This window comes from Pteropus medius, unplaced genomic scaffold (assembly GCF_902729225.1).
Source record: "Pteropus medius unplaced genomic scaffold, Ma_sr-lr_union100, whole genome shotgun sequence".
Taxonomy (NCBI): Eukaryota; Metazoa; Chordata; class Mammalia; order Chiroptera; family Pteropodidae; genus Pteropus; species Pteropus medius.
This window is the reverse complement of record NW_024347731.1, coordinates 400,863-417,548: the sequence shown is the minus strand read 5'-3', so window position 1 is coordinate 417,548 and position 16,686 is coordinate 400,863. Positions and strand designations below refer to the sequence as shown.

At 34.1% G+C, this 16,686-nt stretch overlaps 1 protein-coding gene and 1 pseudogene across 4 annotated transcripts in view; one reads left to right on the top strand and one right to left on the bottom strand.

Annotated features, from left to right (window-relative positions):
• Positions 1-3,216: 3,216 nt before the first annotated feature.
• The window catches only part of NNT (nicotinamide nucleotide transhydrogenase), an 85,518-nt gene continuing 72,048 nt past the window's right edge, over positions 3,217-16,686 (bottom strand). For all 4 annotated transcript variants that reach the window (XM_039877090.1, XM_039877089.1, XM_039877088.1 and 1 more), the window contains exons 20-22: positions 7,167-7,285; positions 5,820-5,935; positions 3,217-4,307 (exon numbers count right to left, since the gene is read on the bottom strand). In XM_039877090.1, coding sequence (XP_039733024.1) covers positions 4,158-4,307; positions 5,820-5,935; positions 7,167-7,285 — 385 coding nt within the window. In that variant the 3' untranslated portion in view covers positions 3,217-4,157. The remainder of the gene's footprint in view (positions 4,308-5,819; positions 5,936-7,166; positions 7,286-16,686) is intronic.
• On the top strand, positions 15,776-15,894 carry LOC120614298 (uncharacterized; annotated as a pseudogene).

Below are 16,686 nucleotides of genomic sequence, written 5' to 3'. Positions count from 1 at the left end.
TTGTAGAAGTTTCCAAGTCATGCTTTTTCTGTAGTAAACCAAAAACAAAGTAGGAGGACGGGGAAAAAATGGCCTTATTTCAATTTCTAAATGGTCCATTTTCATGGGATTTTCCTATTGTCTACATCATATCATATTGCTGCAGTGTTTTTCATCTTCCCAAATGCACCAGGAGGGAGGATGAGAAAAATTTTACTAGATCTTCATATTTGACCTTTACAGGGGGGAGATAAGAGCATCTCCGGCCCCCTGCTCTGAGTTCTCATTTCCCTCTTTCCTGTCATGGGGGTGAGGAACTAACCACCACCATCCCATGTGTCACCTGCATACCCCTAATCCACATCCTCTCCTCAATTCTCCTCCAAGCCCAAGACAACCACTTCTGCTCTTCACCATTCTGTTGTTGCCATGTGTACTTCCTTCCTGAACTCAGTCACCTTAGGTGAGCTACCTACTTTCACCTTCTCCATCCAGTACTTTCACATCTTCGTGATTCACAGTGACCCAAACAATGTCACCCTAGTACCTAGCTCTCCAAAGTTTTGGTCTATGGGCGATATTTGAAATATCCAGGGGCAAACTGGACTCTACATCCTTGAAGCAATCTTTCTATTCATCTTATTCTTTACAAATAGACTTTTGGAAAGAACTGGAAAGCAGAACTCAAGGTTGTAATCTTTGGCAAGAAGAGCAAATATTTTATATAGAACAAGGCAGTCATATGCTTTGACAATCAACATGACAGAGATGTAATATCTCCTTATTACTTAGGGTTCAAGCTTTTAAAGTTCTCCATAATCATAAACTGACTTTTCTCTACCTATCCACTACGATTTCCACTCTTGCCCCAAATCTACTATGATCTCACTACTTTTTCCTATCACTATCTGAATCGTTATATGTAAGAGTTTCAAATATTGGTCATTCCAATTACTGTCTCATTATCTATATCACTATTTTACTCGCATCCAAAATATTTTCATCTGGAATTACAGTATGCATCATGTTAAATTTCTATAATCACATAAATTGTGAAGAAAACAGTGCAATTCCTTAGCCCAATAAGTAACTGAGAGATAGAGTTTAAGAACAGCAATCTTAAGTGCTTCAAAATTCAAATGTTACCATTTCTACTGCTTTACTAAACCAACACTTTAAAAGTTTCACTTAAAAAAGTGGGTTTTTTTTTTCTCATTAATTAACCTCTTCTTTCCTTTAAGACTCTAAAGAGCAGCTGGATTATGCATGTTGCTGCCACTGGAGTGAAGAGATTGGTTTTTGTTTTGTTTTGTTTTGTTTTATCATTTTGACCCAATAATTTTTGTTGGCAAAGACTCTCAAACACCAGCAAGAGCTATAAATTAGATATTTGAACTATTCTCCCTAGCTGTACCAAAGAGCTGTCCAACTTTCCAGTACTAAAATGCTTTAATTCATAAGACTTATGCCATAGGGGACTAGAAAACTTGCCTCTAAGTCAGATGAACACATGGGTTTGTGAGTTATTAATTATACAAAATAAGGATATGGGATCAGATAAATTGAACTAAACCTTAAAGCTGACTGATACATAATACATCCCATATTTGCGTTGGATGAGAAAACAGCAAAATCTAAAAGTTAGGGTCATGACCTGGATGGAATCAGAAAGGCCTAGGCCCACGTTCCACATTCATTACGAAATACTTAACTGATATCCCCTGACTCAGTGAAGACCTGAAAATCTACTGCATGAAGAGATTAGTCTTCTCTATTAGTCCTCTCTACTCCAATCCCTAGGAAAAAAGAGTATATAGAATTTGATTTATATACCAGAAGACTGTCCAAAGTTAGATAGATGATGATAGATGATAGATACATAGATAAATAGATGATAGATAGATAGATAGATAGATTGATAGATTGATAGATGATAGATAGACAGACAGACATATGCATAATGTGTAAAAACTTACACATTTAATAATATTCACTCTTTCCTTAGATGAGTAACTTAAACACAAACTTCCAATTTAAGACAAACAAGAGAAAATAAAGGATGGTTAATAAGGCCTAAAAGACAAATCAATATTAGCATTTCACTAAGATATGATCCTTTCGTTGGTACCAGACTGTAGGATACAATGGATTTAAAACAATTTCTTATATTTGAGTATCAAAAAGATACAATGAGCAATACAAGAATAAAAATAAGTCATATCCATCAGTTGTATGACTGATCAGAAAAGGAGAAATAATAAAATAGGATGGGTGAAAATTATTTTTGTTGATTTTAGACTTCACCATAATTAATAATACAACACTACCAACCTTTTGGAATATTAATTTAAGAAATGTTTCCAAAAAAATAGTTTAAATATCCTAACAAAGGGTAAAATAAAGGCAAACGGGGCATAAATTTTCAAATCAATTAACTGGATTAGTGAGTATCAAAGAATGAGATCATCCTAAATTTTAAAAATATACAAAAATGCTTACTACAAATGATGAAAATAAATTAATAATTCCAAGTATATTTATTTTTTGTTTAAACTGAATGCAAGAATTACCTCAAAAAAAAATTCCAGTTGCTGCTTTCCAGATATATCTGCAGCTACTCTGAGAAAAGGAAAAGGGCATAAAGATACTACCTACTTTCGTGTAATAGAATTTTCATGATATGATTCAGATTTGAGGTTACTAATAACCTGAGATGCAGTAACAAATTGCATTGATCACTTAAAACTTAAAAGGAGTCTTTTCTGCTTTAAAATGCGCGCGCGCGCACACACACACACACACACACACACACATCTTAATTTCAGGCACAGCAGAACAGAAATTGATTACCAAACCAATAGATATTGTGAGTTGTAAACTCAGTAAACATGAGTATTATAGTAAAAAATATTGCGCCAGTTATTTCTTATTTGGGTTTAGAGATAGTTTTTGTGTGTTAATAATTGCTTCAAGAAACTCAGCGCCAAATTACACAGGAGACATATTCTAAGTATTCATCACACATTCAACCTATATCGAGTTTTCACACTGTAGCAAAGTCACAAAGAAAATCTATACTTTTACTGCAAAAAAGACATGCTTTTTACTAATGCTTATATAAACAAAGAGGTAACTAAAAAGAAGTGCCACCATTTCTCCCAAATACGATCAATTATGTAAGACCTCAAAATATACTCTGATTGTAGGAGAAAAAATCTTGAAAACAGTTAAGACAGATTAATTTCATCTATTTTATAGTAGCAAGTCTTCCCCAGATGTTAATAACAGGCAGAACTATTAGACTTTAGCCTTTTGTCGCCAGAGACAATTGCTACATCACTGTGCAAACATAATAAACTCATTTTATTAGGCAAATAGTTGAATTCCATTCAAGTGCACTTAGTACAGTACTACATATTATAAATTGATTGAAATTAAAGAGATCTCCAATTAGAAATGGGGTTTTAAAAAATACAACTAATACTGATTTCAAACTATATGTTTCGTTGGTATTCTAAACGAAACAAACAAAGCAAATTATTTAACTGTTTCCAGCATCTCTGGAAGATTATCTAGTCCTTTAATGTATTAAAACAGAAGTAGGAAAATACACCCCTGAAAACTAGAATCGAAAGTACAGTTTGAAAAACTGAAATCCATTCGATATGGTTGATTTTGATTATAGTTAAATGGTAAGTATCAGCTCAGGAGTTGATAAAAGTTTCAAATTAGTCATATTTGTTGAAAAAACAGTAATGCAGGTGCCTATAATGTTTACACTATGTCAGATTTTTCAGATCCACGTATAGTGTAAGTCTTAAAATCCTAAAGACTTTATTTCTTAAAACATTATTGGCTTCTGAGGAGGAATTTTTTAAAATCCAAATGGATTACATCTAAAATGAGGTTGTTTTTCTCCTTTTATAAAATACTTTTGAGTTATAACACAAAAAAATATGCACAGAAAGATGGTTAGAATTTTCAATCCTTTTTTTAAATTGAGGAATCACTGATCATGAAAAATCTCCCTGTCTTTTCTTTGCATTCTTCAAAGTCTTCCTTTTCTTCCAAGAGCTTTGCTACAGATATGTATATCAGCTATACATATTAATACTTTATTTGCCTGTTCCCACAACTGAAGAGGTGGCTTTGTTAGACAACAGCTTGATCTCTTAAATTTACTTCTGGTAGGATTCTCTAACTTTTGCCTGCAGTGCATCACATGTCTTCTTTGCATCTCCTAGAAGCATGGCGGTGTTAGGTTTGTAGAAGATTGGATTGTCCACTGCAGCATAGCCAACACCCAAGGACCTCTTCATAACAATGACCTAAGAACCAGAGTAAGTGACAGAGTGTATTAACAGACCTGGCTCAGATGTGTTAGGCACATAAACATTGCCTTGTCCTAACTTGAACAAGATATATACCACTATTAATTCTTTAGTACAGAGACTTTTAAAATACACAAGGAGTATTTTTAAATGCATATTTACATTGCATTAACTTTAATTTTTAAAATGTACCCATACTCATGAGAGAAAAAGTCATGTTAACAATAGTTTATGTGTGAGTGATAAGATTATAAGTGATTTTCTTCTCAGCACTTTTCTCTATAAAGACTATGTATAATATTTTCTAGTCAGAAAAATAAGCATCTTGTGAATGTGCTAAAAAGAACAGTGCAAAAGCTTCTACTACAAATCCTAACATAAATTTAGTTGAGTGGGAAAATGGTACACTTCCTATTCCATCACTTTAAGGTAAAATATATCAGAAAGTTCTAACACGACATCCCAAGAGCAGCCTAGCTTTTCACAAGGAGAGTGCTATAACTAACATCATGCTCCTACAGAGCAAAATGGAAGGGCTAAGTCCATCTCTAATATTGATGTGGTATAGACATTTATAATTACACAGATGACAGATGTTGCTGTCCTGTTAAACATCAAGTCAGTGCTTAATGAAATGAAAAGCCTTCCTACGGTTTTCTAGGACATATCGTCTATCCAAAAATGGAAGATGTACAAATATGTCCATTCAAGCTGCAAATAGCATTAGTACAATAATGCACACTGCAAGCTCTCAAATATTAATGACTGATACAATATATTTTCATATACATGTGAACAAGTGTATGAGATATCTACTCAACCACCACAAATACTAAGTTTTAAACTCACATATTTACAATAAAGGGAAACAAAATGAGAGAAAATGTATATTATGTAATTATGGTTCTTAAAATGCAGATACGACTTAGGATCGGTAAACATACATGCCCACTGCTGGGGCAGAGAAAACTTTATAAAACTGAGTTCTTTACAATCTAGCAATTTGCTTTTTCAGAAGTAATGTGCACAGACAAAGCTTGCTTCCTTATGCCATGTTGTTATTTGGATTTCCAAATCACCTTCTTTCAAGACACCCCATAACAACATACCAATTCTCTTTCAAAAAAATTAAATGAAAAAATGTGCCCGTCGTCATGCATGAAGGCGATGATACTGACGCACTGTCCCAGAGAAAAGCCATCTGCTTCACTGGACTTGATCTGGAATTCTTCCAAACTCATTCCAAAAGCTCACAGCAATTTTTTTAGCTGTGGTTAATCTGTCCACATAATATCATCTAATTCTACTCATCAGGGCATTCATTCGGATTCTCTGGTGACCACAGAACAGACAGAAGCTACATTTAGAGAGCTGGACCCTAAACATACTCTAACTCCTGGGCTTCCTAAAAAACTTTGTCATTTCTCATCAAGTGACCAAGGAAAGTGCTGTGTGTGTATTTTAAGAGATCTTTGATTACTGGAAAGAAACGCAAGTCTGAAACATTACCTGCTTTGATTTCCAGACCTCGAGAACTGGCATGCCTGCAATAATAGAGTTGGGGTCTTCTTGAGCAGCTGAATTAACAGTGTCATTAGCTCCAATTACAAGGACCAAATCAGTGTCTACATAAGAAAAGAAAAAAGAGAAAATGTAAAACTCAAAGGAGCTACTTTCATTTCTTTTGAGGCAAATTAGAGTGACCTGACTTTATAACAACAAAAACAACAAAAGTTAATATTTATAGGACCCACGCCTGTGTCAGGCACTGTACAAAGAGCTTTATCAGAGGGGTTGAGTAACTTAGCCAATGTCACACAGCTAAAAAGCAATAGGTCCTACATCTGAACCTGAGCATCCTGACTGCAGTTCGCATTATTATGCTTTACCTCCCCACAATGGAGCTATCTAATGTGACTTTATAGTTCCTTCATTATCCCAAATGATCTTGCCAGTTACATTATTTTATAATATTTGCATTCCATTTTCAACTTCTAAAATCACCACTTAAGATGCAATTTGATATCTAAAAGAAAATAGTTTAAGCGTCTGTACTATATTAAAACTGTTTCTATAATTCCTGGAACTGGCAGGCTTCACACATAATTTAGCAACAGTGAAATCTGAAAGGGGGCATAAAATTAAAATGGCCTAAATATCCTCTTTAAAGACTATAATATAAACCATCTTTGACTTTAATAAAAATGCCACGTGAATCCAGACATATACACAATTTCATTATTTTTCTCTAATAAACAGTATTTTTAAGTTTATGGTGGATACTTGCCAGAGGAAACTGGTTTAATTATAAACATGACCCTGGGCCAAATGTCACTAGCATTCAACATCTACCCAATGACAGCCATAAAATACAGTACCTTAGCTAATGAAGACCCAATACTTTAAGAAAACAGAAAACTACTTTACTGATCACGAACTGGTACAATTGGAAACCAGTAAACATTGCAAAAATCAGATGCTAAATTATCAAGAGAAGCAATTTTATAAATGAGGCACCTGAGTACCTGGTTCAAGGTTACAAGTCAGAACTTGGATTCTAAAGCCAGGTCTGTTCAGAGTCCCTCAGGTATACACTCCACTGCACTGCTCTCAGGATTTTCATGGTCCCTCAGCTCTCCTTATAGAAATAAAGTTACTCATGCTGCTTATATATCTGGAGCACCTTATTTAGTACTATGGTTCGCTTATTTAATTTCAAGTACGTACCTACTAGGAGCGGGTTACTCTACATCTGACTAGTGGGTCTTCAGTGATTCCACAGTTTATATCTTAAGACTGGCACTGCTTTCTTCACAATAAGAATAGTTAAATTCCACCATCACCCCCATCGCTCACCTGGGAAATCATGGTTGATCTCATCCATTTCCAACACAATATCATATGGCACCCCCGCTTCAGCCAGCAGCACATTAAGCTGACCAGGCATCCGGCCTGCAACTGGGTGGATTCCAAACCTAGACATGAAACAAATGAACAGCTGGCCTTATTTGATGGGCCAAAATGTACAGAGACCCCAATATCACCGCCAAATCTGCACACTTTGTTCTTGGCACCTCTGCTTCTTCTTAACTATCTGATCTCTACAGGCAGGAATAGACTAAGCCCAGATATATAGTCAATCTATAAATATTGAAGTTGGAGATTTAATATCTCAGTATACACAAACTATAACTCCTCTCAGAAAAATAAGTGTAATTTTAGAGCCTGACTCTTCTATATATGTTTTAAATACAATGAACTTCCAATAACACTAATATATAATATCACCTTACATTTAATAAGCATTGTGTTTTCTCATACTTTCTGATAAATCTTGAATTTTAAAAACTTATGTAAGTCAGCATGGAATTAAACATTTGCCACAAAAAATCAAGATTATTCCTTCAAAAGCTGACTCTACATTTGATTTTAATCCCTATGTTTAAAGATGGGGAAATAAAATATTGTCATGAAACTAAGCTAACAGCCTAAAATCTTAGAGTGATATGAAGCGCTACTCCATGTCACAGAAGAAATATGATGATAATACTCTGGCATGTTTAAGAAGCAGAGTAATACACAAATCAGAGCTCCATGCTTTATTATGGCAAAAAAAAAAGTGAAGCATCAAGTGATTTCTTTTAGCCACAGCCATAATGGGATCTTTAAAGTCATTTAATCTGACCTCTTACCCACTTTACTTATCTTTGTTTCCTTAGCACTGGGCACAGTGCCTGGCACATAGGAAGGACTCAATAAAAAGCAAACAAATGAATGAATTAATCCAACAAAGAAATGCATTTTATAGTATCTCTTGGTGGGGAGCTATCCAATCTCAGCTTAAATACCTTGAGTGACCAGAAACTTATCTCTTCCTAAGGTCTATTCCATTACTAGACAACTCTGATATTCTAAAACATAAGCACACACACTCACACACACACACACACACACACACACACACACACACACGCGCACACACTATATTAAGCCAAAGAGAGCCCTTATCTCATTGCTTTCCAAGGTATGTAGTTTGGCCATGTAGAGCCATGAGTCTACTCCCTTTTTCACATGTATGTTCCTTTCAGCTCTCCTAGGATGCCTGCTAAGCATAGCATTCTCAATTCTTTCAACTATTCAGTGACTGACAAGATGACTATACCCATTACTCTCCTAGTCTCCTGTTCCTACACGGCCAATGCCCAGCTCAAACCTCAGTCCCCCAAAGTGAATGAAATATGCTGGATATGAATGATCTAGATGCATAAGGCACAGCCAGAAAATCACATCCTCAGATCTTTCATTGATGAAGCCTAAGTCTGAATTAGCATTCACAGTTAGCACAATGCATTGCTGTCTCAGCAAAACTTGTGCTCATTTAAGAAGTCCTGTTACTTTTCCCAGGAACTGCTGCTAGGCCTCCCTCCCCACTCTTAACACAGGTCCTGTTAGGAACAGAAGCATAGAAACTGACCCCTCCCAAAAGCAGGCCTGAAAAGAGTTATAAGATGCCATTTATATTGCCCAGATAATTGATAAATTGTTTTCTACACCATTAAAACTGATCATGAAAAGCCTGAATTATTATGAGTCTTGCAATTGGGGGAAAAAAGACTTAAAGTGACAGGTATTCTCTTTTATCAAATTCCCCTTTATATAACCTTCTTCCTGGGATCACTTAATGTTTCTAACTAATATATGTTAAAAAAGAAAAATAGAAACTTGGGGCTAAAAGTAAACAAAACAGTTATCTCTAGGTGGTTGTACAACAAACAGATTGTCATTTTATTTCTCTTCTTTTTTTTAAATATATTTTCCAAATTTTCTATGAGAATGTATATTTTTTATAGTAGGAAAAAAGTTAACTTCATTTAAAATAAATTAAATGTTTCATGCTTTTATATTGTGGCATAATTTCTAAATAATTTTTCATTTATTATTTCATTCTATCTCTAATCATCTTCAACAATCACCATCAAGAATTAGCATTTAGGGCAGCCAATTCAAATCTAGTACTTAGTTAAATAAACTGGATTTTAGAGCTGAATTCCTATATAAAAGAAGAAGAAGAAGAAGAAGCAAGCAAGCAAGAATGCATATAAGAGGGGCTGCTGGAATACATTTTGACATAATAGCTAATACTGACTCTTTCGGATGTGCTATGCAATTTGCACAACCGTTTTAGTAAATAGTCCGGGATTCAAACTCACGTCCTTCTGCTTCAAGAGTCTGAACTTTTAACTATTATACAATAGTCGTTCAAGTTGAGCAATTTAAGAGATGGTTTTGTTTAGTTAACAGCTCAGGTTAACCAGTTGTGTGATGTTGGACAAGTCACTTAATGACTCTCTCTTTCAGTTTTACCATAGAGTAGTAACCAGATGTTTTTATAAGCTCACAAATGCCAAGGGCTATATAAAACTATGTAGAAAAGATCTGAGAAATACTGATCTCTGTTCGAATGAATAAAATAAGGAGTGACAATAATTCAATTTATAGTGTGCTTTAAGAAAAATTGAGAGCCAAGAAATTTTCGATGATGCTATAAATTATAAAATTTTTTAAAAATTAAATTTTTGCATGGATAAATAGACACAGGAAGGAAAAAAAGATCTTTTACTACAACAATGTACAACATTGACCAGCACCTTTTAAGTGCTGAGGATGTAGAATCTGAAAAAATTACTAGGAGTGGGAGGTAAGAATGAACAATATAGAATGAACTATTAATAATCTAAGATTCTTTTTAAAGGAATTCATCCTCTCTTTCCTCAGTGGACTATCTGTAGTTTTATTTTAGTGAGAATAAAATTAAGAGCAGTCATAGTTTGCTCCAGACAGCGATCACCCAATCTCACCATCTCATAGGTTTTAAGTCCCTCAACTATAAATTCACCTATCTTTTTTGTGAATGTAATAGTTCAACACTTAAGTAAAAACTTTAAAATATTCCCTAAAAACAAGATTGCTTTTTTTTTTAAACTAGATATTGCTATCCTAATGTCATCCTCTGTACCATACCAGAGTTTTCAACCACTCCTGAATACAAAAGAAATGAGGCAAAATACGAACAATTTATGTTCACACTTTTCGTGTAGCTATATTCAGCACTACTGCAGCTGTTTTTAAACTGCCTAAGAGAAAACATTTCCAAAATGTTACACAGATTCTTCGGTTGAAATATCTAATTTAAAAAATTAATGTTTTTACAGTGGCAATAAAACAAATGAAAAAAAATTTCTCCAGGCACCAAAGCATATGTTCATTAAATGAGAGTTATGATAACTAAACCTCAAATCGAAACATAAATATCATTTTAATATTTTAATGATAATACAGCATTTTAAGCATGAATATAAAAAATAACTTGGAAAGAAAATGAATTATATCAAAATAACCAAAATATACAATTTTATGTACAAATTATATACAAAATATAAATTTTAATACAAAAATTAAACCTGCTGATTGCCATGAATTTAAGAAAAGAAAAGACATGATGAATGAAAGATTCTATGAACAAGCAACAGTCTTTTGGGTTCAGAGCTTTGAACCTTTTCTTCTATGATGGGGATGGCTGAATAATCAATCCCTTAGGTTCATGGGCAGTAAAAGAAGCAGTAAGAAAAATCAACAATCAGGCTCAGAGAAAGTAAAGTTCAATTAAGTGTAATAAACAATTCAAATTTTTAAATAGAGGAAACATTGAATTTGTGCAATCTTTGCATAAAGTGAGAAAGAGGGTAGAGCACAAAGCAAAATAAATGCACATAAGAGTGTGGCACGAATATGTGGCTTTAAAAGCACGCGTGACATTAAAGTATGTAAAAATAAAGTAATATGAACATTGAAATAAATAAGGAACATTGAAATAATAGATTATAAACCCCTGGAGAAAATGGAAATTCATGAGGCAAGACTGATAACAGATTCATAAGTCAATAAGGAAGGAATGAAGGGAAGAAAAAAAGGAGAGAAGGAATGGAGAAAAGAAGAGAAGAAGGGAGGGAGGGATGACTCACACTCTCCCCGACAGTGGTAGACATCGACTGATAATTATGGTGGGGTTACAAAACCACCATTTTGCAATAAAAACTGGTTCATAATAAAAACTGGTTCAGATAAAAATCATCAGCACATGTTCAATCTAGGGAGTAAAGTTGGATGAGGAGCAGGATATTTGCAAGGTCTTAAAGAGAGCTCAAAATAGTTTGCCCCTGTCCCTTACTCTTACCTCAAAAGAGAAAAGAAAAACAAGGCTTTTGATGGTTTCTCTGAGAGCTACTTTATTGAAATTAAAATTGATTAATAATGAGTAGTTGTTAGAAATAGTAACCATCTATACTTTTTGCTCAACAGGCATTTGAGTAAGCAGACAGGGTCCATATTTCTCTCCCCCTCCAATTAATGTTCTTTGTAAATACATAATAAAATAGATTACTGAGATTAACAAACTAAATCTCAGCTAAGAAGAACTTAAATGGAAACTTTTATGTGTTTTTTTATGTGTTTTGTGTACTCATGTATACCAAATGCACTGTTTGGTATACATGAGTACTGACAGAACATTTTAACTCGATATTCTTCTAAATATTGAGTGGGGGAACCAAAGACAAAGAGAACATTCCCCAACAAAGGCAGAGGTCTTATAAATAAATTTTGGGGCCCTGATCTGTCATTTTTTTTGAATAATGATATAACAAAATAATTTACAAAAGAATATAGCTTAAAATCAAAAATTTTAGCTTGAAATGTCGTTCTACTTTATGCAGGTTCTTACTGACTAATATATCTAACATATTATTAATCAGCTGATTTTCATTCAAAATTAATGCCAATTTGTATTTCAAATTAACTTTCCAAATTAACACAGTTCTTTCCTCACATGCACAAAAAGGTATTCTAACTTCTATCACTGACAAGACTCAATGATATAATTAAATCACCAGTTCAGGGAGATGCTGCTGAAAAGGATCAGACAATACTTGGATAAGGTACAAGAGAAACACAAAATACCTAACAACTTAGAAAATAACCCCCTCTAAGTTTTAGAAAAACTCAACTGGCTAGAAAGAAGGCAAAACTTCATTTTCAAGCAGATCAAATAAAACAGAAGTTGACCAAATAGTCCTCATTTTCAAAAAACAGAATAAAATGGTCTTCAAATGCAAAAGAAAGAATTGGAATTAAGTTTTGAAAAAAAGACTTTCTGTTAATTTAAAACAAATGCCCCAGTCAGGGAAAGTTTCAGGCTTCTTTTCTGTTGATCAGGGAGAGAGACACTCATTATTAATCTGAGCTGATATACTAACCACCCGTTCACATAAAAATGTGAAGGACAGTTGGTTGGCAGTGGACATAATCAAGACAATTACAGTAGCTGAGACAGCCTTTCGTGTGCAGGAGGAGGGCGAGGGATCAAAACCGATGGTCTTGATATGAAAGAGTAGCAGCTTAGGTGCAACTCAGGACTTCCAGAACAACGTAAGACATTGCTCTACCTCACTCCTATAGTACTAATTGCTATGAATTACTCATTTGTGCTCTTTTGAGATGTAACAGTAATCTTAGACAACAAAAATTTTCTCTTAATCTTAACTTCTGATCACCAATAAGTTTCCTGCTTACCACCTTAGGCTCTTGCCTTTTCCCAAAACCTTATTGGTGAGATTTAAGAATGACTAAGACTCACTGTACGACATGATACTTAAGGTTTATATAGTCTCCTATTGCTGCTGTAGCAAATTACCACAGATTTAGTAGCTTAAAACAACAGAAATTGATTCTCTGACAGTTCTTGACGTCAGAAGTCCAGAATCAGTTTCCCTGAATTAACGTCAAGCAGTTGGCAAGACTGTATTCCTTCTTGAGACTCTAAAGAGAAATCTATTCCTTGCCTTTTTGAGCTCCAGGAGGCTGCCCTCATTCCTTGGCTCGTGGCTGCATTACTCTGACTTCTATTTCCATTGTCTCATTTCTTTCTTTGATTCCAACTTTCTTTCCTCTCTCTTTTAAGGACCCTAGTGATTATATCCAAATATCCAGGATAATATCCCTATCTTAAAATCCTCACCTTAAATCTGCAAAGTCTCTAAGAATTAGAAGGTGAACATCTTTCGGGGCCATTATTCAATCTACTTCGAACTCCCTTTCCAGTCCTCAAATTCCATGAACTAGGGCTTATCTTTTATCTGAATAAATCAATATATATACTTTGTGATTTACTTATGGATTTCAAGTTTGTATCCCTCCTTAATTCCAGTATGTTTTTGTTTAATTTTATTTGTTTTTAATGCAGCCTTTGCTTATCTTTAAATTAATCTATCTGGCTATCATCTTTATGCTTTAACTGAGGTGTCTTGGACCAAATTAGAAATCAAAGACCTCTAAATGTATTTGTTATTATTGTAACATTTGATTAGCTGCAGACTTCAAAAAAACAATGTTTCCTGCACTAGTTGCAAAGGGTAAATAATCACGAAGCTAACCAACATGTTATGCTGAATATCCCAAAGGACAGACCACTTTATATCTGTTTGCATAATAATTTATTATACTAAACTTTAAGATTCTAAGATTAGAGAAAAATATATGCAAGGCTATTACCAGAGAATGCCAATGTTTGGGGAGAAATAACAGAACACGCTAAATTTATAAAACTATGTATGTGCATGTTGATGAGTCAATGTGAATTTATAACCATCTTGGCCCATGTAACTGGCTAATCTCCAAAGTATGTATTAAAGTTAATTATATCAGACATTGGTGGGCCATGACCAGCAATTTCCAGGAACTGACGGCCAAAGCTCATCAAAGTTCCATCATCACATGAAGAATATCCAGAATTCCAAAATGCAAAGCCTACTAGCCTTTTAGTTCTTCCCTTTGAACTATGAAAATTATTTTTATTGTGTGCATGCTTAACAAAACAGAGCCAGCTGTCCCTGACCACAACAAGATTCTACAGAAGGGAAATAACTACTAAAATGAGATCACAGAATGATCTTCCATGCTCCCAGAACTTTTTCCTTATGTACCTCCTCCTTACAAGGTACTGCATCATAACAACTGGTTGACATGACTGTGCCCTCCAGACTGAGAGGTCCTTGAGTACAGGAACCATGTCTTATTTATCAATTCTCACAATACCTAGCACTCTACTGTAGGTACTCAATTAAAGGTGACGGGGGGAGGTATGGGTTTTAAACAACATAGTGTGCCCAAGAAGGTATGCTGACTCATAAACTTTCTAGGCCTCTTTTTAGAGAAAGAATTTAGGGAAGTAGTATAGGTAGCAGTTAAGAGCTCTGCAGTCCCACTGCCTGGGTTCAAAACGTTTGGACAATTTACTCCTGTGTGCCTCACTTTCCTCATGTGTACACTGAGACTGACAAGAAACCCTCTTCAGAGAAGTATTGTAAGATTTAAGTGAGACAGTTCATGCAGAGAGCTTTTTATGCAAAGCACCTTAGACCAATGCTTGGAACATAAGCCTTTAATAAATGTAACCTGCAATTATGATATTCTACTCAAATACATTTTTGTAATATAAAAGTTCATCTGTATTTTTCAAATAAATGCATATTTTTAATAATCATTTATATAAAAAGAAATAAGTTTTTCATTAAAATAAGTTTTAGTTTGATATCAACATTTTCTAAGTTGGTTTTCTAATTTTTACCTTGAAACCCCAGTAAATCTCAATATAGTCCACTAAAAGCCAGATATTCTTTGTACTCACAACTACATCAAAAGAGTAGAGAAATTGTACAGTCAATAGAGGTTGAGAAAAACAATTGAACACTGGACTCTTTGAGAACTTGGTCAAAACTAATATTCGAATAGTTAAATTGATACATTTAAATTTCGAAAGACCACATTTAAACCTTCCACAGATACTATTAAGCAAAAAGGTATTGTTTCCTCGACTGACAACAAATGTCATCAAGTCAGGGCAATCTCTTCAATTATCTTGAAGCAAGAAAAATTTTAGCACCTTTTGATATGTTCCTCTCTCATATATGAAAGTGATGGTTTTCCACAGAGCATTATATAATAAAAGCTAAGGCCTTGGTCACCAATTAAAAATAGACCTAGGCAAAGTTTTAAAAAAAGTGGAATAATCTACTCAAATGAAATAAGCTAATCTTCACAGCCTTTTAAATTAACCAAGAAAAAATAAAGTAAGAGTATATAAAAGAGCTATTCATGAATACTGCATGACCTAAGTAAAATTTTTAAAAAACCATAATTTGTTAAGCCTCTTTTATAATACATTATGATATAAATTCTATTCTTAAACTTTTTTGCAACTTCACATTAGATTTCAGACACCACATGTTCTAAAGAAGACATAACAACGAGAACTCCCATGATCATGGGCAATGGAGACAATATGTCCTGACCAGGATGCACTATAGCAGTTGTGGACACGTGGGACTATTAAAGAATATAAAACATTCACCACCTACAGCCATGCCACCCTGAACAAGCCCAATCCCATCTGATCTCAGAAGCTAAGCAGGGTCGGGCCTGGTTAGTACTTGGATGGGAGACCACCTAGGAAGACCAGGTGCTGTAGGAGTAAAAAATAAAAAATAAAGGATTATAAACTAACAAGGTCCTTGCAATCTGTGAGGTCAATCAAGGGTTGCCTGCCTAAAAAAATTAAAATAAAAATAAAACATTCACTACGTGGATCCTACCACAACTGTTCAAATAAACTATATTTTCCTTCTTGCATTATGGAAATATCCAGATTCAGTCTAGCGATAAACCAGGAAGAAGAGTCAGGTACCCCAATTCGACAATAAGACAAACTACAGGGACAATTGCACCCTGTTCTAAAGTATTTAGAGTGTTTTCTCCATTTTGAAGACTCTTGCTATTATAAATAGTGAAAAGAATCTCCAGATTAAATATATATATATATATATACAGTTTTACAACCTTCTACTGTTTGGTTAAATGTTTTCAGAGTCACTGTGCAAAATCTATTTTCATACTCAAGATTATTCAATGGGTTAATTTCTTTTCTTTTACTGTGTTTTATATTTTAAAATCAAACTGTATACAGGACAATGTACATTGATAGCATTCTGGAATTCTGCCTTCCCAATAACATCATCCCACAATTTACCTAAATATCTTATTCTCAGCTCCTTGGAGGAAGATAAATTAACTAGGAAAAAGACATGACAAAAGGAAAATAAAAAGAGGGTTCATTTATTAAAAGCCTACTTATTCTTCCTGTTTTTAAACATAAATATTTACAAGTCAATAAAACCTTATGAGTTAAAATAGAACTTAAAGATTCTCCAATACAACTGCTTCCTAAGTAGGAATTTTTTATTTATAATACCACTAAATATGTGTA